Source organism: Mirounga angustirostris, unplaced genomic scaffold (assembly GCF_029215605.1).
Source record: "Mirounga angustirostris isolate CCGP_5_RB_7025 unplaced genomic scaffold, mMirAng1.0.hap1 SCAF_4, whole genome shotgun sequence".
NCBI classification, from domain to species: Eukaryota; Metazoa; Chordata; class Mammalia; order Carnivora; family Phocidae; genus Mirounga; species Mirounga angustirostris.
This window is the reverse complement of record NW_026991712.1, coordinates 33,615,034-33,640,358: the sequence shown is the minus strand read 5'-3', so window position 1 is coordinate 33,640,358 and position 25,325 is coordinate 33,615,034. Positions and strand designations below refer to the sequence as shown.

The window sequence follows — 25,325 nt, the reverse complement described above, 5'->3', positions numbered from 1 at the left end:
TTAGACCTAAAGACACCTGTAGGTTGAAAGTGAGGGGATGGAGAACCATTTATCATGCTAATGGACATCAAAAGAAATCCCAAGTAGCAATACTTATATCAGACAAACTGGATTTTAAACCAGAGATGGTAACAAGAAATGAAGAAAGGCACTATATCATAATAAAGGGGTCTATCCATCAACGAGATCTAACAACTGTAAATATTTATGCCCTCAAGTTGGGAGCTCCCAAATATATAAAACAATTAATAACAAACATAAAGGAACTCATTGATAATAATACAATAATATAGGGGACTTTAACACCCCACTTACATCAGTGGGCAGATTATCTAAGCAGAAAATTAACAAGGAAGCAATAGCTTTGAATGACACACTGGACCAGATGGACTTAACATATATTCAGAACACTTCATCCTAAAGCAGCAGAATACACGTTCCTGTCAAGTGCACATGGGACGTTCTCCAGAGCAGATCACATATTAGGTCACAAATCAGGCCTCAACAAGTACAAAAAGACTGAGATCATACCATGCATCTTCTTTGACTATAGTGCTATGAAACTTGAAGTCAACCACAAGAAAAAATTCGGAAAGACCACAAATACATAGAAGTTAAAGAACATTCTACTAAAGAATGAATGGTTCAACCAGGAAATTAAAGAAGAAATAAAAAAATACATGGAAACAAATGAAAATGAAAACACGATGCTCCAAAACCTTTGGGAATGCAGCAAAAGTGGCTATAAGAGGGAAGTATATAGCAATACAGACCTACCTCAGGAAGCAAGAAAAGTCTCAAATAACCAACCTAACGTTACATTTAAAGGAGCTAAAAAAAAAAAAACAACAAACAAAGCCTAAAGCCAGCAGAAGAAGGAAAATAATAAAGATTAGAGCAGAAATAAATGATACAGAAACTAAAAAAAGAGTAGAGCAGATCAATGAAACCAGGACCTGGTTCTTTGAAAAAATTAATAAAATTGATAAACCCCTAGCCAGACTTATCAAAAAGAAAAGTGAAAGGACCCAAATAAATAAAATCACAACCGGGAGAGGATAAATAACAACCAACACCACATATATACAAACAATCATAAGAGAATATTATGAAAAATTATATACCACCAAATCGGGCAATCTGGAAGAAGTGGATAAAATCCTAGAAACATAAACTACCAAAACTGAAATAGGAAGAAATAGAAAACTTGAACAGACCAAAAACCAGAAAAGAAATTGAATCAATAATCAGAAATCTCCCAACAAATAGAAGTCCAGAGCCAGATGGCTTTGTGGGTGAATTCTACTAAACATTTAAAGAAGAGTTAATACCTATTCTTCTCAAACTATTCCAAAAAATAAAAATGGAAGGAAAACTTCCAAATTCATTCTATGAGGCCAGCATTACCCTGATTCTAAAACGAAAGACTCCACTAAAAAAGAGAACTAGCACTGGGTGTTATACGCAAGCAATGAATCATGGAACACTACATCAAAAACTAATGATGTAATGTATGGTGATTAACATAACATAATAATAATAAAAAAAAGAGAACCACAGCCCAATATCCCTCATGAACATGGATGTAAAAATTCCCAACAAAATACTACCAAATAGAATCCAGCAGTACATTAAATGAATCAGTCACCATGATCAAGTGGGATTTATTCCTGGGCTGCAAGGGTGATTCAATATTTGCAAATCAATCAACTTGATATACCACATTAATAAAAGAAAGGATAGGAACTGTATGATCCTCTCAATAAATGCAGAACAAGCATCTGACAAATTACAGCATCCATTCTTGACAAAAACCCTCAACAAAGTAGGGATAGAGGGAGCATATCTAAACATCATAAAGCCGACATACCAAAAACCCATAGCTAATTTAATCCTGAATGGAGAAAAACTGAGAACTTTTCCTCTATGGTCATGGATAAGACAGGGATGTCCACTATCACCACTGTTATTTAACATATTACTGGAAGTCCGAGCCTCAGCAAGCAGATAACACAAGGAAAAGGCATCCGGATCTGCAAGGAAGAAGTCAAACTTTCACTATTTGCAAATGACATGATACTCTATGTAGAAAACCCAAATGACTCCACCAAAAAACTGCTAGAAGTGATACACCAATTCAGTAAATTCTCAGGATAAAAATCCATGTACAGAAATCTGTTGCATTTTTATACACTCAGTAATGAAGCAGCAGAAAGAGAAATCAAGGAGTTAATCCCGTTTACAAGTGCACCAAAACCCATAAGATACCTGGGAATAAACCTAATCAAAGAAGTAAAAGATCTGTACTCTGAAAACTATGGAACACTGATGAAAGAAATTGAAGAGGACACAAATGGAAAGACATTCCATGCTCATGGATTGGAAGAAGAAATATGGTTAAAATGTCTATACTACCCAGAGCAATCTACACACTTAATGCAATCCCTGTCAAGATACTACCATCATTTTTCACAGAGCTAGAACAAATAATCCAAAAATTTGTATGGAACCACAAAAGACCCCAAATAGCCAAAGCAATCTTGAAAAAGAAAAGTGAAGCTAGAGGCATCAGAATTCCGGACTTCAAGTTATATTACAAAGCTGTAGTGATCAAGACAGTGTGGTTCTGGCACAAAAATAGACATGTAGGTCAATGGAACAGTATAGGAAAACCCAGAAATTAACCCACAATTGTATGGTCAACTAATCAACAAAGCAGGAAAGGATATCCAATGGAAAAAAGAGAGTTTCTTCAACAAACGGTGTTGGGAAAACTGGACAGTAACATGTCAAAGAATGAAACTGGACCATTTTTTTTTTTAAAGATTTTATTTCTTTATTTGACAGAGACACAGCGAGAGAGGGAACACAAGCAGGGGGAGTGGGAGAGGGAGAAGCAGCTTCTCGCAGAGCAGGGAGCCCGATGCGGGGCTCGATCCCAGGACCCTGGGATCATGACCTGAGCTGAAGTCAGATGCTTAATGACTGAGCCACCCAGGCGCCCCTACTTTCTTATACCATACACAAAAATAAGTTCAAAATGGATAAAAGACCTAAATGTGAGACAGGAAACCATCAAAATCCTAGAGGAGAACACAGGCAGCAACCTCTTTGACATTGGCTGTAGCAACTTCTTACTAGATATGTTTCCTTAGACAAGGGAAACAAAGGCAAAATTGAAGGATTGGGACTTCATCAAGATAAAAGGCTTCTGTACAGCGAAGGAAACAATCAAGAAAACTAAAAGGCAACCTTCAGAATGGGAGAAGATATTTGTAAATGACATATCTGGTAAAGGGTTAGTATCCAAAATCTATAAAGAACTTATCAAACTCAACACCCAAAAATCAAGTAATCCAGTTAAGAAATGGGCAGAAGACATGAATAGACATTTTGCCAAAGAAGACATATAGATGGCCAACAGACACATGAAAAGATGCTCAACATCACTGATGATGAGGGAAATGCCAATCAAAACTATAATGAGATATCACTCACACTTGTCAGAATGGCTAAAATTAATAATATAGGAAACAACAGGTGTTGGTGAGGATGTGGAGAAAGGGGAACCCTCTTAAACTGTTGGTGGGAATGCAAACTGGGGCAGCCGCTGTGGAAAAACAGTATGGGGGTTCCTCAAAGAGTTAAAAATAGGGCTACCCTATGATCCAGCAATTGTACTACTAGGTATTTACCTAAAGGATACAAAAATACTGATTGGAAGGGACACATGCACCCTGATGTTTATAGCAGCATTATAAACAACAGCCAAATTATGGAAAGAGCCCAAATGTCCATTGACTGATGAATGGATAAAGAAGTGGTGTGTGTGTGTGTGTGTGTGTGTGTGAAATGGAATATTACTCAGCTATAAAAAAGAACAAAATCTTCCCATTTGCAATGATGTGGATGGAGCTAGAGAGAGTGAAATAAGTCAGAGAAAGATAAGTACCTTATTATTTCACTCATATGTGGAATTTAAGAAACAAAACAGATGAACATAGAAGAAAAAAAAAAAAGAGGCAAATCAGAAAACACACTCCTAACTATAGAGAACAAACTGAGGGTTGCTGGACAGGAGGGGCACAGAGGGATGGGTGAAGTAGGTGATGGGGATTAAGGAGAGCACTTGTGATGAGCACTGGGTGTTGTATGTAAGTGATGAATCACTAAATTCTATACCTAAAGCTATTATTACACTGTATGCTAACTGGAATTTAAAATAAAAACTTGAAAAAGGAAAAAAATAGACAAAACTTTAGCTAGACTCCCTAAAAAAATGTAGAAAGGACTCAAAATTAAAAATGAAGATATTTCAAGTGATACCATATAGAGTATCATAAGAGACTACTATGAACAAGCATATACTAACAAGTTGATAACCTAAAAGAAATGGATAAATTCCTAGAAATATACAAACGACCAAGACTGAATCATAAAGAAATAGAAAATCTGAATAGACAGGAGAGTGAATCAATAATCAAAAACCTCCCAACAAGCAAAAGTCCAAGACTGATGAATTCTACCGAAGATTTAAAGAATTAATACCAATCCTCAAATTATTCCAAAAATTGAAGAGGAGGGAGGACTTCCAAATTCATTTTGTGAGGCCAGCATTACCCTGATATCAAAACCAGAAGGACACTACAAGGAAAAAAAATTATTGGCCAATACTCCTGATGAACATATATACAAAATTCTCAACAAAATATTACTACACCAAATTCAACAATGCATTAAAAAGATCATACAGCATGAGGAAGTGGGATGTATTCGAGGCATGCATGCAAGGATGATTCTCTATCTTCAACAAATGTAATTCACCCCATTAACAAAAGAAAGGATAAAAATCATGATCCTATCAGTAGATGCAGAAAAGGCATTTGATGAAATTTAATATCCATTCATGATAAAAACTCTCAACACACTGGGTATAGAGGGAACATACCTCCACAGAATAAAGGTCATATATGACAAGCCCACAGCTAATGTTGTATACTCAGTGGTGGTTTTCAGTTTTTCACCTAAGATCAGGAACAAGACAAGGATGCCAACTCTGCATGTTTATTTAACACAGTACTGGAAGTTCTAGCCAGAGCAATTAGGCTAAGGAAAAGAAATAAAAGTCCTGTAAATCAGAAAGGAAGAAGTAAAACTGTCTTTACTTGAAGATGACATGATATTATATATAGAAAAGATCCACGAAAAAACTGTTAAAACTGATTAATTCAGTAAAGTTGTGGGATACAAAATCAATATACAAAAATCTCTTGTGTTTCTATACACTAATAACAAACTATCAGAAAGAGGAATTAAGAAAACAATTCCATTTACAACTGCATTGAAAAGAATAAAATACCTAGGCATGAATTTGACCAAGGAGGTGAACGATCTGTATACTGAAAGCTAACACATTGATTAAAAAAATTAAAGGAGACACAAATAAATGGAAAAATGTTTTGTGCTCCTGGATTGGAAGGATTATTTTTGTTAAAATGTCTATCCTATCCAATGGCATTTATAGATTCAGTGTAATCTCTATCAAAATTCCAATGGCATTTTTCACAGAAATAGAAAAAGTAGTCCTAAAATATGTATGGAACCATAAAAATAGCCTAAACAATCTTGAGAAAGAACAGAGCTGGAGTGATCACACTTCCTGATTTCAAATTACATTACAAAGGGATGGTAATCAAAACAGTAGGGTATTGGCATGAAAACAAACACACAGATCAATGAAACAATAGGGAGTCCAAAAATAAACCCATGTGTATATGGTCAATTAATTTATAACAGAGGAGCCAAGAATATACAATGGGGAAAGCATAGTCTGTTCAATAAATAGTGTTGGGAAAACTTTACACTTATTATGTAAAATAACGAAGTTGGTCCCCTATCTTATACTATGCACAAAAATCAACTCAAAATGGATTGAAGATTTGAACATAAGACCTGAAACCATAAAAGGAGAAGAAAACATAGATGGTAAGCTCCTTGACATTGGTCTTGTCAATGATTTTTTGGATATGATACCAAACCACAAGCAATAAAATTAAAAATAAACAAGTTGGGACTACATCAAACTGAAAAGCTTCTGCACAGCAAAAGAAACAACAAAAATGAAAAGGCAACCTACAGAATGGGAGAAAATACTTGCAAACCATATATTGGATAAGGTGTTAATGTCCAAAGTTTATATAAAGAATTCATACAACTCAATAACAAAAAGTAAACAGTCTGATTTAAAAATGGACAGAGGAACTGAATATTTTTTCCAAAGAAGACATACAAGTGACCAACATGTCTATGAAGATTCGCCCAATATTGCGAATCATCAGAGTGATGCAAATCAAAACCCCAGTGAGATATTACCTTGTATCTGTTAGAGTGGCTATCTTCAAAAAGAAAAGAGATCTCTCTTGCCCCATGTAGTAGGCTGGATAATAACCCTCTAATATGTCCATGTTATAATCTCTAGACTCTGTGACTATGTAAATACATTACCTTATATGGCAAAAAGGACTTCGCAGATGTGATTAACAATCTTGAGATGAAGAGAGTATCCTGGATTAATCAGGTGGACCCAATGATATAATCATAAATATTCTTACCAGGGGAAGACAGAGGGAGATTCTACTACTGGAGAAAATATAATGGGTGAAGCCAAATGCTATGCTTCTTGCTTTGAAGATGAGTTAGGGACCATGAACCAAGGAATGGAAGGACTACAGGTCTAGGAGCTAGAAAAGGCAAGGGAATGGATTTTCTCTTGGAATCTGCAGAGAAAGGGCACCCCTGCTCACACCTTGATTTCAGCCCAGTGCAACTGATTTAGAGCTTTTGACATCCAGAACTGTAAGAGAAGAGATATATGTTGTTTTAAGCCCCCCTGCCTGCCTAAGAAGATAAGAGATAACACGTGGTGGTGGATGTGGATGTGCAGAAAAGAGAACTCTTGTGTACTGTTGGAGGGAATGGAATGTTTAGGTACTATGGAAAACAGTATGGAGGTTTCTCAAAAGACTAAAAGAAGAATTATCATATGATTCAGTATATGGGTTTATATCCAAAGGATATGAAAATAGGATATTGAAGAGATAACCTGCACTCCCAATTTTATTGCAGCATTATTCACAATAGCCAAGATAGGGAAATAATCTGAGTGCCCATTTATGGATGAATGGATAAAGAAGATTGTAATATGTGTGTGTGTGTGTGTGTGTACACAATTGAGTATTATTCAGTCATGAGAAAGAAGGAAATCCTGCCTTCTGTGACAACATGATGGACCTTTAGGTCATAATGCTGAGTGAGATAAATCAGACCTAGAAAGACACATGCTGTATGATATCACTTATATGTGGAATCTAAAAAGTCTGAACTCATAGAAATATAGAGTACAATTGTGGTTACTTGGGGCTGGGGGTGACGAAACTAGGGAAATGTTAAAGGGTACAAACTTGCAACTAGAAGATGAATAAATTCTGGAGATCTAATGCACAGCATAGTGATTATGGTCAGTAATACTGTATTATGTACACTAAAGTTACTGAGAGATTGAATCCTTAAATCTTTTCAAAAAAGAAATGATAATTATGTGGCTCAGTAGAGGTGTTAGATAACACTAAGGTAGTAATTGTATGGCAGTGTATAGATGTGTCAAATCAACATGTTGTACGCCTTAAAAGTTCACAATGTTATATGTCAATTATATCTCAATAATAAAACCAAACCAAACCAACCAACCAAAGATGATGGGAGATTGTTGTTTTGGTATCCTATCTCCTACTACAGGTTACTTTCAGTATTTCTCTCTTACAAACCATGTTGCAGTGAACATGCTTATATATTTTGGATTGTAGGGCATTTGCACCTCTTTTAGGTTTTTCTAAACTGATATTTCTGAAATTTATCTTTAATTGAACTTTTTTTTTGTAAAAGTTTCCCAAAAGCTTTTTGGGAAAAAACACCCTTTTTTGGTAAAAGTTATTGTAATGTCCTACTAAAATAAGAAGTCAGTTGACTAGGGACAGTTTCTAAATAGCAAAATTGTTGAGGATATTAGTACCACATATATTTTATTTTATGAAATATTTACCTAAATTCATATTTTTAATTTTGTTAACTTGTTACTGAAATTTCACTGTGAATAATAGTTTGCCCTATTGATTTGGATATTTGTCAATTAATATGACAGCTAATACCACATAAGCCTTTAAAAATTTTTGTTTTGTGGTATATTTGCCTAACCGTGAACTGGATTGAGTAGATTTTGGTAAGTTACCAGGTAGTGAATTAGCTCTGCTTATAAATGTAAATGTCTGACTAATTTTGATAAATTTAAATCTGACCTCAGTTTGAATTTTATTTAATTTGTTACATAGTTACTGATTCTTGTTATTTTCTAATAAATATAAAAAAACCTACCCAGTCATTTTTCTTTTTTTTTTCATTTTGCTACTGTTTTTATTGTATCCATTTTTCAAAGACACAGTTTACACATTGCTAAATGTTAATAACTTTGTAGTAATTGCATCACTAATTTATTGAAATCTCTTGGAGATAATTTTTTTATTAGTACAGAATGTGAAAAAGATAAATAAAAGTTAGCTCCTTGTAGTATTAATTTTAATGCATTTTTCTGCTAAGACAACATAGGTTTTCCGTAGCAGGGTTGTGTACATAAAGTATTAAAGAAACTAGGAAACCATTTGGATCTGCAAAGAATTATAAAACAATGTCACAGAAATTAAAATTGATTCTAAATTCTGGCAGTGGGAAATTACCAAATAGATAAGGAGCATATGTTTATTTACTCAGTCAAGCATTTTTAATAAAAACAGGTCAACATTATTGGTAGGAAAGGAGTGCTAATTAATAGAGCATAATTAACAAAGACCACATTTTTTCAACTACGGAGTTTTAGCTGCATATAAAGTTCTAGTTCTCTGATAGCCTGAGAGAACACATATAAGAGCACATGCCTTTCTGCTCTCATGCATGATGCAGCCAAATGCCATCAGCCTTTTTTCCTTTCTGGCATAGCACATTATTTTGTGTTGGCCTTGTTTCCTCTTATGTGCCTGTTTCTGCTTTCCCTTCTGGCTCTGGCTTCATTTAGCCTCCTGCTTCAGGTTTGACTTGTTTTCCTGGCTCTGGCTGTGTTTATCTTCCATTCTCTGCTTCCTTTGTCAGCCCAGAAGGTCCCACACCTCCTGCCTCTCTAAAGTTCATTTCCTTTTCTCTGTTCAATGGTTATACTTACCTTCTGGCCCTAATAAACCTCCCTCTTCTGACTTGTGCACACAGAATTACAATGATTTGAAATCTATAGGGTGACCCAGCCACCTGTCACATCTGCAAGTCTTAACCTACTCTCTGAAACTTTAGGAAGAGTCTCAAAGTCATGGGGAACTCAGAAGATAGAGATTTGTCCTGAGGTTATAAGGTGTAATCTATCTCTAGTTACTGTTAGAGGAATGTTTTTCACTGGGTCATGAAATCAATTTAGTGGGAGTATAACTAGCAATTAATAATAAAGATGTAAATGGAAAAGAAAAGATGATATTATTGTGCATTGTCCTTTGTAAGTATTGTTTAATGAAATTTTATTGTATGCATTTATATAAATATATATAAATATATACTCTATGTAAAACTTTATTATTGTGGGTCAAGTCAAAAAATATTTGAATGTCATTGCATAGAAAATTTACTTTCAGCCTTGGTTGCTTTTAGATGATACTAATTCAGAGATCAGTCCTGGGGCGCCTGGGTGGCTCAGTCCGTTAAGTGTCCAACTCTTGATCTCAGCTCAGGTCTTGATCTCAGGGTCATGAGTTTGAGCCCTGTGATGGGCTCCACACCTGGAACCTACTTAAAAAAAAACAAATCAAAAGAGATCATTCCACATGGTTATGATCAACTTTAGAAGTATATATAAAAAACCTTGAAAGAGTTGGTGTGAACTACATCAAATTTAGCAGAAGCCTTTGAATTCTATCACAACCTTTGCATGAGCCCTAGAACAACATTACCCAGAGATGCCTGACTTAACACTTCATCTGGTGAAGCCACTGTGAAAACTGGGATTCCAAAGTGTAATTCAGCAGCATATGGGCATTTGAAGCTCTGTTGCAGCTCTTATGGTCTTAATGCTACATTGGAAGTGACTAGGCTAAGAGGATTGCACTGAAAGATGTGTAGATATTGAAGTCCTTATTCATCTTCCTATTGAAATCTTTTTTTTTTTAAGGTTTATTTATTTATCTTAGAGAATGAGAGAGAGTGAGAGTGAGCATGGGGATGGGGAGAGGGAGCGGGAGAGAGAAACTTCAGCAGACTCTGTGCTGAGCATGGACCCCCAACACAGGGCTTGATCTCATGACCCTGAGATCCTGACCTGAGCTGAAATCAAGAGTTGGTCGCTTAACTGACTGTGTCACCCAGGGGCTCCACTATTGAAATCTTATAGAAATCGAATTCATCGAGATAATGATTTTTTGGTTTTGTTTTGTTTTGTTCAGAGTTAGGGAGAGACAGCTGAAACACAAGAATGTTCTCAAAGGCATGTTAAAACTGTCCTTCTCCCTTTCCTCTTCCTTTTTTTTTTTCTTAAAAACAAGTACCACTACTACTACCAACTGTTGAGTACTTAAAATGTGGACCAGGACTTTTCTGTCTATATTTTATTCAAAGGTCAACTTTGTGAAGTAAATATTGTTTTAATCCCCATTTTTACAAATAAGGAATCTGGCTCAAGAGAAAGGAGGGCATTGTCCATGGTATCATAGGTAGTGGTGAAATCAGGGTATAAACCTAGCGTGTCTGACTTGAGTTTGCATTCTTAAATCATGGTGATTATGGTAACTCTTTTTTTCCCTCTCAAGTTTTATTTATTTATTTATTTATAAAGATTTTATTTATTTGAGAGAGAGAGAGAGAATGGATGATGTGGAGGGGCAGAGGGAGAGGAAGAAGCAGGCTCACCTGCTGAGCGGGGAGCCCCACATGGGGGTCTCGATGCCAGGACCTTGTCATCACGACCTGAGCCAAAGGCGAATGCTTAACCGACTGAGTCACCCAGGCGCCCCCCTCTCAAGTTTTAAAAACTGATCTCTATAGTAAGACAGATCACCAGATGCTTGCACAACACAGGTTTGAACTGTGTGGGTCCACTTACATGCAAATTTTTTTCCATAAATACAGTACAGTACTGTAAATGTATTTTCCAAATAACATTTTCATTTCTCTAGTTTACTGTAAGAATACAGTATATAGTCATATACAAAATGTATGTTAATCGACTGTTTATGTTATTGGTAAGTCTTCTGGTCAACAGTAGGCTATTGGTTAAGTTTTTGGGGAGTCAAAAGTTATACACTGATATTTGACTCTATAGGGCTTGCCATCCTTAAGCCTGTGTTGTTTCAGGTTCAACTATAATTTCATTTTTTTCCTTACAGTGAGTGAATTTTTGTGACATCATCAACCAAAACATGCATTTTTCCCCCCATTGATTTATGATACTAACTATTCTGTAGGTTTTGTTTATTTTAATCACTATGGCTTTGTACGTTTTAGACATTTATTTTATTTTTTAAAAGATTTTATTTATTTATTTGACAGAGAGAGACACAGCTAGAGAGGGAACACAAGCAGGGGGAGTGGGAGAGGGAGAAGCAGGTTTCCCGCGGAGCAGGGAGCCCGATGCGGGGCTCGATCCCAGGAGGCTGGGATCATGACCCGAGCGGAAGGCAGATGCTTAATGACTGAGCCACCCAGGCGCCCACGTTTTAGACATTTAAACTGCAGTGATCCTTAGAAGTGGGTTCCTTTTTACATTTAGCACCAACTTTGTCTATTTTGGATTTAATTAATCATTATTTTCCTATTTATGATCTTTTTCTCTTAGGCATTGAGAAAAGTTCCTCTTACACTCTTGTGCTGAAAGTCATCCAATGATGTTTATTTAATGTGATAAATCTGCCTAGAGGTAGGGGTCTGAACTTGGTGACCTCTAGTCCCTTCCTTTTTTTTTTTTTTAACTTAAAGCTCTGGTTTAATTTTCATGTCTGTAACAAGGAAGTGAGTCAACATTTATTGAGAGCCCATTATGTGCCACTCATTGTATGATGTGTTTGTGTAATACTGCAAACATAGAGAAAAGTTTAGAGAGTAATAAAACATGTGCCATGCATTTTCCCATTACTTTATTTAATCTGACTGTCACTTTATGAGTTAGCTATTTCAGTGTCCATTTTTATAAATGAATTATAAAATGGTTAAATAACTTGCCAGGTAGTGAACATTGGAGCGGGTATTCAAACCCCCTGTCTGCTTGACTCCAAAGCCCCATACTCTTCCATATAAAAACTGACAAAATTAAATTGGGAGATCACATTGTTTCTTTATTAACCTCCAATATGTCACACCAAACCCCTCATCATCTTCATTTTCTTTGAGTGTCTTATGGATGGCAAGAGGGACTTAGTGTTTTTCTGTGTTCTTTTTCATTTTTTTCTGAAAAACCTCATTATTTTAAGTGCTCTCATATGTTGTGACAGCAGGTTCCTTTGTCAGCCATCCTGTTCCGAATAAATAACCTGGGCTATGCCAGCATGATTTATTGCTGCTACTTCCTTTCTTTATGTTTTGAGTAATTTTATCATTAAAGGATATTAAAGTATTTTAGGCAGGTGCAAATGCATGAACAGCTAGAGCAGTTCAGCTGGCTGTTTGGCTACCTGCCCGTGGACAGTGCTCCATTGGATGGCAGAGAAGAGAAAAAGGAGAATAAATATGGTTCTTCACACAAGACCTGTACAGGATCGTATCCCCATTTCTCCTCTAACGATCCCCACAGAGAACTGCCCCAACATTTCAAAGCATCAGAGAATACATATGGGTTATTTCTGTTCTTTGAGCAACTCTGTCATTGTGATGAGGGCAGAAAGAACTTGTTCAGCAAGTCTCCTCGCTGAACAGGTGGTGCTAACTATAAATCTCTTCCTTGGGAACTTCGAAAATGGATTTTACATCTAAATGTGTAAGATTGTTTAATTTTTAAACTGCCTATAAGCATAGGGTACACCAGATGTTTCTTCTTTTTTAAACCAGACGATATCTTAAAAATATTATATATATTTAATTACATTAGGGAAAATTTGAAAAAATCGAGGCAGGAAGCATAAAATCACCCACAATCTTGCCACTCTAGTAAAAATAGTAATAATATTTTGATGTATTTCATGCTTATCTTTTTTTAAAATCTTATGCATTTGAAATAAAAAAACCTTAGAGCTAGTCTCCCAGATAATATCTTAACACCTCTTCTGGACCCAACATTACGTGATTTACAGTGATGATGCTGAGAAATTTCCAAATGTGTATATTTTTGTCATTGTGTGTATTCACTTAATCAGATATAGATAGCCTTCTAATGTGGACTGATTTGTTGTGTTTACTCTGAGTTATTAATTTTTATAATCAACAACGGAAAAATAGTTTTTCAATCTTCACAATTTACTTGGTTTCTCAATTGTAAAAAGTAATGACCCTATTTTTTGTGAGCGCTTTTTAGATTTTTGAGGATGTATTTTTCTCTATAAATCTCTTGAAATGAATGATAGTTTTTTTTTAAGGGGTTTCATGCTATGGGAAATCACCAAAGTTTTTGGATTGCCTCTCCCCTCTCTCTCTATATATAGATCAGTTACTTTTGGCTTCTGTGATAGCACAGTTAAGTAGTTGTATTCTATTATGTAATTTAGGTAGCTAGAGAGACATTTTCAGTCTTATTTTTGCAACCACATAAATATGACCAAACTGTAGACAGAGGTCTCAACTATGCACCCATTCTTCCTGATGTTTTTGAAAGTTTATTAGGTGCCCAGCATTGTTCAAAATTCTTGGGTCCCATGGATGAATAAGACATAATCTCTGTTTTCAGGGGACTCACTTACATGAAATTATTAGGACTTTATGTACTGAATTTGATTAATATTTTTGGTTATAGTAGTTTACTATGTTTATTTAATTTTTATTCACTTATTTTCAAATATAATACGAAAGTTACAAAAAATTTACAATGAAAAGTTTCTTTTCCAAACCTTTCTCCTATCCACCTATTATTGTCCTCTCCTTAGGAGAATATATTCACAGAAATGAAATATAAATATACATATGTTTTTAAGATTTTGTTTATTTATTTGAGAGGAAGAGAGAGAGAAAGAGAGAAAGCATAAGCGGGGAGGGGCATAGGGACAAGCAGGTTCCCTGCTCAGCAGGAAGCCCGACATGGAGCTCCATCCCAGGACCCTGAGATCATGACCTGAGCCGAAGGCAGACACTTAACAGACTGAGCCACCCAGGTGCCCCGAAATATAAATATTTTAAAATTGGATAATTAAATATTGTGAATTTAGTTTTGAAAGGAAGTTCAGTTTTGAAAAGGGTACTTTCACTTATTGTGTAAGCACTATGTGCACTATTTTAATCTTTTAAATATTTTTTATCCACTATCACAATTTTACTAATTACAAACAGAGGCTCAATTAAATAATTTGCTCATGATCACATAAATACCAGGGAACATAGCTAAGAAATAGGATCTACGTCTGTCTAAATTCTCCTGAGCCCATTTTCTTTTCACCAGCTATTTTATACAAAATTAATGCTTTGGAATTTCAGTTGAGTTACTTTAAAAGTTTTTAAATTGATTTTCCCTCAGAAAATGGTTAGGAAATAGATCTTTACCCCAAACTGATAATGACAAGCTTGAGTAACTAGTGAAAGAAATTTGGGAAAAGATACATAAAGAAAAGATTACAGTTTTTAAATGATACACTCAAGTATTTAGTTGTTCATGTTAATATAAAATAAGAATTAAAAATCATTTTGTTTTAAATTTACCTTCCACTGTGGATATCTATCTATCTATCTATCTATCTATCTATCTATCTATCTATCTATCTATCTATCTATCATCTATCTATCATCTATCTGTCTATCTATCATCTATCATCTATCTATCTATCATCTATCTATCTATCTATAACTTAGAAAAAAAATTAAGCTTGCATTCTCTGAGCAAATACCATCTGGTATTGAAGGAACATCTTTGGTGTCAGGGGGAAAATAACTTGGCATTGAAAAGTTGCCACATATATAATCCAGATTGATTATGTAACATTTGTGGACTAACTCTAATATGGAAAGGACTTCAGCATTCATCGACAACCACCTTATTGACTTAACAGTTTGATGAATGTTCTCTTCCATTATTCATAAGTATTCCAGGTATTTGTGAGTGGCTTTTTCTCATAGGCAAAGGTAGTGACAGCTAGAATTTAGGAGCCATAGTTTCTAAAACACTGGTCTGTTTGCTGTGAGTAAAATGCCAAAAAAATCAGTCCATTTATAGATGTATACAAATGTTAAAATAAGTGGCATTAAATAGGAAATTATGTAGTTGTTAGTGAAAATGTTCATATTTTCCCCTGAATATGGCCAGATATTTACATAGATCTTGTGGCAGAAAGGTGCTTGGCCCTTTTTAGGAACTAAAAGAGAACCAGAGTGACTGAAGTACAGATTAAGGGGGGGATTCTGAATAGATGGGGGCAGATGGTAGTAATAGCTTTAAGGACCAATGGTAGAGGTAGATGCCCTGAGAAAGTGTTTGGCCTCTTGTCTGTCTTATTATTTGATTTTACATTTACAGTAAAGAGTAGAAATCTTTCAGTATGTAATGTTTTCTTTGCCCTTTCTCCCCATTTTTGTAGTTCTGATATTATAAATGTTTGGTGGCTTAGTTTAATTTTAATCTTTTCAAAATATCCTCAGCCTCCTCTTTCTTTAGAATTGGTTCCCTAACAGTAATAACATAGTCTGTAATATAGATGGGCTGGACTGTTAGGGAACACAGTCCTTTACTCTTGAGTTAGATTTTCCAGAGCAGAATCTTCCAGATTTTATGCTAGAGGGCATATGCCTGGCTTCTAGTGCGCTGGGGACCATGTTGGGGAAAAAGCTAGAGTCTTAACATTCATTATGTAAGATTTCATTTAATTTGTCTGTGTTCAGTGTATTGCCCCTGTTGTGTATCTGCCTGGTCTCCCCTAGTTTAATCATTCTGTTTTATCTTCTCCAGAGAAGATGCTTGTTAAGCTTCTGCTGAGGCTGGGGAAAGGCATGGAGTGAGTGAGGGAATCTGGGTCCTATTGTTCGTGAAGACACTTTCACTTGTTCGTGAAGACACTTTCTTTTTTTAAATTTTATTTTATTTTATTTATTCATTTGACAGAGAGAGACACAGCGAGAGAAGGGACACAAGCAGGGGGAGTGGGAGAGGGAGAAGCCGGCCTCCCACTGAGCAGGGAGCCCGATGTGGGGCTCTATCCCAGGACCCTGAGATCGTGACCTGAGCCGAAGGCAGACGCTTAACGACTGAGCCACCCAGGCACCCCGTGAAGACACTTTCAATCTATTTTCAGTCTCACTTTTACTCTCCATTTCTAGAGATACCTGGTCCTGCCCATTCTTGAGCCTTCTGGGATTCTATGATGTTAATTTGCCTCTTTTCTTCATTGCATTAGGATTCAGCTTTTCAGGACTGCTGACTGAAGTCAGTTACCACTTGTCTGTCTGCTTGCAATTCTATAAATTTTACTAGCCTTGAACCCTAACCCATTTTAACAAACAAACAAAGAAACCCTGTCATTGGGGGAGTTTTGGGGAGAGAATGAAACTAAATGCTTGTATTTACAGCTCCACTTTTGATTAATCTAATTGTTTGAGTGCAATAGCTCTAATTTATTAATGATATTCTATAGGCTTTCTTTCTCTCTCATCATTATCATCTCTATCTATAATATGTAAATATGCATAACTTCAGACTAATATCTTTGACTCTAAATCCAGCACTGTAGGCAGGGTTCATTCATTTTAGCCTCCCCTCTGTTTATTTGTAACTTCTTTTTCTGACAGTGAGAAACCTGGCTCTCATTATCTACAATCTATTTAGTTATTGTTCAACTCCTGTCTGCATGCACGATAGTTTCAGAATTGCTAACCTGTGCAGTGTGCAAACAAATTTACCAATTAGTGTACAGTGTTTAAGTATAGTTCTTTTTTGTCTTTATCATTGGAAATATCTACTTAAAATATCCTTTCCCATTGTTGCTTAGAGCAGCAACTTTTTCTGAATCATTGAGGTTTATTATCCATTTTCCAAACAGAGTTGGATTCATTTATCATATTCTGCATTTCATCCTAGGATGCGCCTGCCCTTGTGGTTGATTATTTAAAAATTTATATACACTAAGATTTACTCTTTGTGATGTATAGTTCTGTGGGTTTTTACAAAGATATATGGTCATGTATACAGCAACACAGTATCATTTAGAACAGTTCCGACACTGCCAAAATTCTTTTGTTTGATCTCTATGTAGTGGATTCCTCCTTGATCTTAAGGGGGAAGACTTTTAGTTTTTCATCATTAAGTATGATGATATCTGTAGCTTTTTTTGTTTATCAAATTGAGGAAATATTCTCAATTCATAGTGTGTTGAGAGTTTTTATTATGAATGGTTGTTGGATTTTGTCAAATATGATAGATGATTTTTCTTCTTTGACTTGTTGATGTGATAGATTACACTAACTGATTTTTGAGTATTGAACCAGCATATCTGGGATAAACCCAACCTGGTCATGGGGTACAATTGTTTTATACAATGTTGGGTTCAATCTACTAATACGTTGTTGAATATATTTGCATTTGTGGTCATGAAAGATATTATAAATTTTCATTTCTTTTAATGTCTTTGGTTTTTGTATTATGGTGATGCTGTTCTAAGAGACTGAGAAAGTGTTCTCTTAGCTTCTTTTTCTGAAAGAGATTATAGAGGATTGGTATAATTTCCTATTTAAATGTTTGGTAGAGTTCACAAATGGAACCATTTGGACCTTGGTGATTTCTCTTTTGCAAGGTTTTAACTATTGATTCAATTACTTTAATAGATGTTAGACCTATTCAGATGATCTATTTCTCCTTGTATGAGCTGTCATAGAGAGTATCTTTCAAGGAAGTGGTTCATTTTATTAAAGTTATTAAATTTCTGAGCATAGAGTTATTCTTAATATTTATTATCTATATCTTTTTTAATGTCATGGGATCAGTAGTGATGGACCGTCTTTCATTTCTGATATTAGTAATTTGTGTCTTCTCTCTTTTTCTTGACTAGCCTACCTGTGCTAGGTTTATCATTTTATTGGTTTTTATAAAAAAGCAGCTTTTGGTTTTGTTGATTTTGACTATTGATTTTCTATTTTAAATTTCATTGATTTATGCTCTTATTTTTATTATTTCTTTTCTTTGTTTTACTTTAGATTTAATTCACTCTTCTTTTCTAGTTTCCTAAGATGGAATCTTAGTTTATGGATTTTAGACCTTTTTTTTGCATCCAGTGTTGAAAGTTTTGTCTAAGTACTGATTTAGCAGCATCTCACAAATTTTGATAGATTGTTTTTCATTTTCATTTAGTTCAAAATACTTCAGAATTTTCTCGAGACTTCTTTTTTGGTCCAGGTGTTATTTAGAAGTATATTGTTTAATCTCCAGGTATTTTTGGATTTTCCACCACAGTTTTGTTATTTGTTTCTAGTTTAATTTCTTTGTGAACTCGGAGGAACTTCGTATGATTTGTATTCTTTTAAAGTTGTTAAAGAGTGTGTTAGGGACCAGAATGTGTTCTAGCTTGGTAAATATTCCATTTGAACTTGAGAATAATGTGTATTCTGGTATTATTGGATGATGTATTAGAGAATGTCAATTAGATACATTTTATTGATGATGCTGTTCATTCAGCTATGTCCTTACTGATTTTCTGCCTGCTGGATCTGTCAATTATTCAATCGAAGTGTGAAGTGTTATAACTCTAACAGTGGATTTGTCTTTTTTTTGTGGCAGGTCTATCAATTTTTGTCTCTCATATTTTGACACTCTGTTGTTAGGCACAAACACATTAAGGATTATTCTGTTTTCTTGGAGAATTCACCCCTTTGTCATTATGGAATGCCCCTCTTTATCCTTGATAATTCCCTTGCTCTGAAGTTGACTTTGAAATTAACTAGATACTTCAGCTTTCTTTTTATTAATGTTAGTATGGTATATCTTTCTTCATTCCTTTGCTTTTAATCTATCAGTGTCTGCTATCAGTTCTTTCTAGTATATACCCAGAAGTGGAATTGCTGGATCATAAAATAATTTTTAATTTTTTAAGGAAACACCATACTGTTTTCCACAGTGACTATACTATTTTGCATTCCCACCAACAATGCACAAGGGTTCCAATTTCTCCATATTCTTACCAACACCTGTTATCTTGTTTTTTTGATAGTAGATATCCTAATGGGTGTGAGATGATATCTCATAATAGTTCAGATTTGCATTTTTCTAATGATCAGTGAGATTGAGCACCTTTTCATGTGCTTTTTGGCCATTTGTATATCTTCTTGGGAGAAACGTCTATTCAAGTCCTTTGTTTTTGGACTGAGTTCCTTTTTTGGTGTATGTTAAGTTTTAGGAGTTCTCTATATATTCTGGATAATAGTCACTTATGATTAGATATAATTTTCAAACATTTTCTTCTGTTGTGTGGGTTGCATTTTTACTCTGTTGATGCACAAAATTTAAAAATTTTTGTGAAGTTCAGTTTGTCTGCTTTATCTTTTGTTGCCTGAACTTTTGGTGTCATATCCAATATATCATTGACAAATCCAATGTTGTACAGCTTTTGCTCTTATGTTATCATCTAAGAATTTTATAGTTTTAGATCTTACATTTAGGTCTTTGATTTTGATTTAATTCTTGTATAAGTTAGGTAAGGGACCAACTTCATTCTTTTTATGTGGATATCCAGTTTTCCCAGTCCCATTTGTTGAAAAGACTGTCCTTTCCCCATGGAATAGTCTTGGCACCCTTGTCAAAAACCATTTGGCTATATATATGAGGGTTTATTTCTGGGCTCTCTATACTATTTCACTGGTCTATGTCTGCCTTTATGCCAGTACCACAGATTATCTATAGCTGTGTAGTAAGTTTTGAAATCAGTATATGTGAGTCATCCAGCTTTGTTCTTTTTTTTTTTTTCCAAGATTATTTTGGCTATTTAGGGTGCCTTCTGATTCCGTATGAATTTAGGATGGGTTTTTGTCTTTCTGCCAAAAACATTGGGATTTTGATAGGGATTGCATTGAATCTGTACATTGCTTTGGGTAGTATTTGGGTATTGGTCTGTAGTTTGAATCCCTCTAGTGAATTTTTTATGTTATTGTACTTTCATCTCCAGAAACCCTGCTTCATTTTTTTTAGGTTTTCTATCTCTTTATTGATATTCCCACTTTGTTCACACATTTTCTTGACTTTTCCCACATCTTCCTTTAATTCTTTGAGCTTCTTTAAGATGGTTGTTTTAAAGTCTTTGTTTTTTTTTGATCTGCTGTCAGGTCTTTTTCAAGGACAGTTTCTATTCATCCTTTTTCCCTTTGAATGGGTAATACTTTCCTGTTTGTATGTGTTAGGATTTTTTTTTTAATTGATAATTGGACATTTGAATCTAATGTGGTAACTCTGGAAATCAGGTTTTTTCCCTTCACTGGGTTTTCTTGTTTTCTGTTATTATTTTTGTTTATTTTTTTTTTTTGTGTGTGTGTGTGTATTTAATTGTAGGCTGTCTCTGTGCTGAGGATTATCCTGTGGTATAAATTTAAGGTCTTTTCAGGTCTTTGCTATGCCTGGGCCTTTCTCTGGGCATGTATAGTGACTTGACTTTCTCTCATACATGCAGTTGTTTTTGAATGTTTCAGTCTTTAATGTCTGGCTCCCAAAGGGAGAAAAATTGAAAAACAGAGCAGGGTGGGGGGTAGGATGTGCTGGCCATTTAAATATCCTGGAAATCACCTTAGCCAGAAGGGGAAGGGCTTCAACAGTGTGAGGAGTTGCAACAACAATAGCCACCCAGTTTTTTGTCTGCACCTCTGAGATAAGAAGCAATAGCCCATGATCTGAAGCACAAATCACTGATATTTGGAGGACAGAGTCCTTTTTACCTATCCAGACCCCTGCAAGCTGTGTGCAGGTTGCTCCAGGAGCAGGTGCACAGCAGTGTGCTATGGGTCTGGCAGGTGGGAATGGGTAGCTGATATTATGCTAAGAGCCCAAGTTGACCAAAATTAACTGCAGTGTATTGTTTAAGCCTTCTCCCGAAGTTGAAAGCCTTCATTAGACTCCAAATTTCCAAAATAGTTACATCGGACAGATTTTGCCATTGTTGTCTAGGTGGGGAGACAGATTTCTATTGCTCTCTACTCCATCATCCTCCCAGAATCTTCTCTATTGTCTTTATTTATATTTTCCTTTCTTTTCCTTCCTTCCTTTCCCTTGTGTTTCCCTAGAGACTTTCAACTAAATAGTGTCTAAAGCTTGTAGTTCTTTTAGTTTAATGTCGTCATTTTTCAGGAACTCTATTGATTTGGTGGTTAGGTGTTGATATATGAGAAACATTCTGTAGTCTGTCTTTTGGTGAGCCTGAGTTAGGTATTTCTCTTTCCCCATGTTGAAGGCTAGAGGGGGTATAGTTTTGTGTGTGTGTGTGTGTGTGTGTGTGTGTTTTCTCCCACATCAAAGGCTAGAAGAGGTAATTAACTTCTTCAGGCTTGTTTGGTTTTGGTAGAACCTCAATTATTTAGGCTTTGGTAAAATATTTTCCCTTGAGTTTAGGATTGGTAAGGAGAGTAGAGAGCTCTGGGAATATTTCATAATGGTTACTTTCCCCTTCTCCTGCTGGATGTAGGAGGAGATTTTTTTCTTTGATTTTCACAGTGAGCAACTGGTAGGGCTCCTGGAGATAAAATTTATGGAAATGTGGTGGCAAAACTAAGACTGGGACCCTTTGGAATTTTAAACTCTCAACCCAGTCCACACTGAGTCTCTAGTTATTGGTCAGTTATAGTTAAAAATATTTCTACAGATAGTAGCTTCAGGTGTGGTCTTCTGCCCCTTGGCTCGTACTTTTGGTAAAATGTGATAGTCTGTATCTATTTGTCTGTTTCTTTCATTTTCAGGGCAACAGTTTATCTGGTAACCTAAATTCTTTGATGGCTCTAAGAAGAGTTGTTGATTTTCAGTTCATTCACCTTTCTGCTTGTTGTAAGGATGGAAGTGATGATTTCTAAGTTTTTTATGTATCAGACTGGAAACTGGAAGCCCCTCACACACTTTTTGGAATGCAGGAATGTAGGTGTTCATTGTTAATAATGTTAGTATATTGTAAAAGAAATATATATGATTACTTTTTCATATTACCAGTTCTTAAATGATCTCATCATGAATTTTAATTATGTCCAGACATTTTGAGGTTTGATTTTATTTAAAATATTAGGAAAAAAGGAGAATAATTTTATACTCTTGATTGTATTTAAAGACAGGGTAAATTTTTTTAATATAGTGTTTTGTTAGTTTCAGGTGTAAAATACAGTGATTCAACAATTCCATACATCACCCGGTGCTCATCACAACAAGTGTACTCCTTAATCCCCATCACCCATTTAACCTATTCCCCCATCAACCTCCCCTCTGGTAACCATCAGTTTGTTGTCTATAGTTAAGAGCTTGTTTCTTGGTTTCTCTCTTTCTCTTTGTCTTTTGCTCATTTGTTTTGTTTCTTAAATTCCACATATGAGTGAAATCATATGGTTTTTGTCTTTTTCTGATTGACTTTTGTTTAGCATTATACTCTCTAGCACATTCATGTCATTGCAAATGGCAAGATTTCATTCTTTTTTATGGCTGAATAATATTCCATTGTATATATACCACATATTCTTTTTCCATTCATCTATTAATGGACACTTGGGCTGCTTCCATAATTTGGCTGTTGTAGACAATGCTGCTATAAACATCAGGGTGCATGTGTCCCTTTGAGCTTAGTGTTTTTTATATTCTTTGGGTAAATACCCAGTAGTGTGACTGCTGGATCATAGGGTAGTTATCTTTTTTAATTTTTTGAGGAACTTCCATACTGTTTTCCAGAGTGGCTGCACCAGTTTACATTCCCAACAGTGCACAAGTGTTCCTTTTTCTCCACATCCTCACCAGCACCTGTTGTCTCTTGTGTTGTTGATTATAGCCATTCTGATAGGTGTGAGGGGATAACTCATTGTAGTTTGATTTGCATTATCCTGAGAGTAAGTGATGATGAACATCTTTTCATATGTCTGTTGGCCACCTGACAGGATAAATATTTTAACTGCCTTATTATGATACATATTTTATTGCACTTGATCTTAGCCAAAAGGCCGAGAAGCGATGATACATATTTTATTTGGGAAGCTGATATAAATGTTTGTATATTTCACATATAGATATTTTACAATGCCCAGAAATACTTCCTGAATTGGTAATTAACATTTTTATGTCTGTTAATTTTTCAAGTAAAGATTTTGAAATTAGGAACTGATTGGTAGATTAATATCAATTTGTTTATGATGAAAACTTTGTCACTAATTAAAATAGCAACATGATCCCTTGCAGAGATCACCCAAGAATTCTTTAACAATATTGTTTCCTCATTTACATATTTATTTCAATATTTATTTATTTATTTATTTATTTAAATATTTATTGTTTTTAACATACATATCATTTGGTGAAGGGTAATCTTGCATTGTTCTCCATTCTGATGAGCTGATATGGTAATCTTTCTTTGTCATTATCTGTTTGGGACCTATTTTGTTTTGAAATGTTAAGAGATTTTTATCTTATTCTGTAGGAAATACAATATGTTTTCAGGATAGACTCCGTGTGTCACTCTAAGTTTTTGGTGTTTGTTTGGTGATAGGATATTTGGTGCTAAATACAGTCTTTATTAATCCACTATGTGACTATATTTAAGTATTAAATGATGTGGCTTTAACTCTAGGATAAAACTGTTCCACTTTTTTGAAGTTTATTCAGAGAACACAAGATATTCCTTTTTGGTTTAATATAGAGATACGTAATTACCAATTATATTTATCTATTGGGACACAAAAATGTATAAGGGTATACCTTTTCATTTATTGCTTTTATCATTATAAATAAGAGCACACTGGAAAAGAAAATCAATTTGATCTAAAAAGTATTTAATGCACAGTGTTAATATAATTTCCTTATGGAAGTCCTAGATTTTGGTGGTGAATTTTAGTTACCAATCCTTAGCTTTTCTTTGGGAAAGTAAAAGCTGATGAACTGATCATTGAATCATAAGTTTACCTCTCAGGACTGGTCCTAGGTAAAGTGTGGGAAGCCAAATATCAGAGGAATCCAATACCCTTGGGTATGATCTTTCTCTGCCTTGTAAATATCCAGTGCTATTTCAGTGAAGCACTGAGTTGATTATAGTTTAAATGCATTTTTAGTCTGTTATCTTATATGAGTAATTTACTTTAGCTTATAAATATTTAAAATTTAATATACATAGTTATTTTAGTAGTTATTTTTAGGTAGATTGAATACATAACCCCAATTCTTTTATCTGCTCTTTTAAGCAATAAATAAACTCATTTATAAGGCTTTTAAAATACATTTATAGAACTATACATTTTATTTAAAATATTTAGGCCTTCAATTTATATTAAGGAAGAATTTTAAAAAATAAAGAGGAAATCGATTTATCTTCAGTAAAACAAATGTAGCTGTGTTTAATATGGTACTTTAAAATAAATATTTTAAAAGCTTCACTATCAATATTAATAAAAATATGCAGAGAACTTGAGGACTAAATCATGGAATCATTAAAACAGTAGTAGAGTTTTAATATCAGTCCTTTATTCAGAACAAGTGATTCAACTTCTCTTTTTTTGTGTTAGCTTAGTTTAAATGTATAATTCCGAGTAGCAAAGCACTAACCTTTTCAATGTAACAAACCTCATTTTTTATTTTTATATGACCACAAATTGTAGATAGACATTTTTTCTCAGTACAGTGCACTCAGTTGTGCAAACTTATCTTTTTAGGGTCAAAGAAGAACACAAACCACAGCCGACACAGTAAGTAAATGTATTAAGAGTGCAGTAGGCTTGATTTCTGTACCTTTGCCGTATTCTGCTTTCTGCACCTTGGATGGTATTAGCTTACACTAATACTGGATAGGCTGCAGCTAGTGTGTCTTCTGCTTTCTGACTCTCTGGCTTGTAAGAGAGCTGCCTGCAGCTTCTTACTTCATCCACACACTGACTGGATGTAGTTTTTTGCTGCCTGCTTGTGGACTGGTTAAGTGTTCAAA

The 25,325-nt window shown here is 34.9% G+C and overlaps 1 protein-coding gene across 2 annotated transcripts in view; it reads left to right on the top strand.

Annotated features, from left to right (window-relative positions):
• The window catches only part of RIMS2 (regulating synaptic membrane exocytosis 2), a 581,950-nt gene that overhangs the window by 61,693 nt on the left and 494,932 nt on the right, over positions 1–25,325 (top strand). For both annotated transcript variants that reach the window (XM_064588000.1, XM_064588001.1), the window contains exon 2: positions 25,057–25,089. In XM_064588000.1, the coding sequence (XP_064444070.1) occupies positions 25,057–25,089 (33 nt within the window). The remainder of the gene's footprint in view (positions 1–25,056; positions 25,090–25,325) is intronic.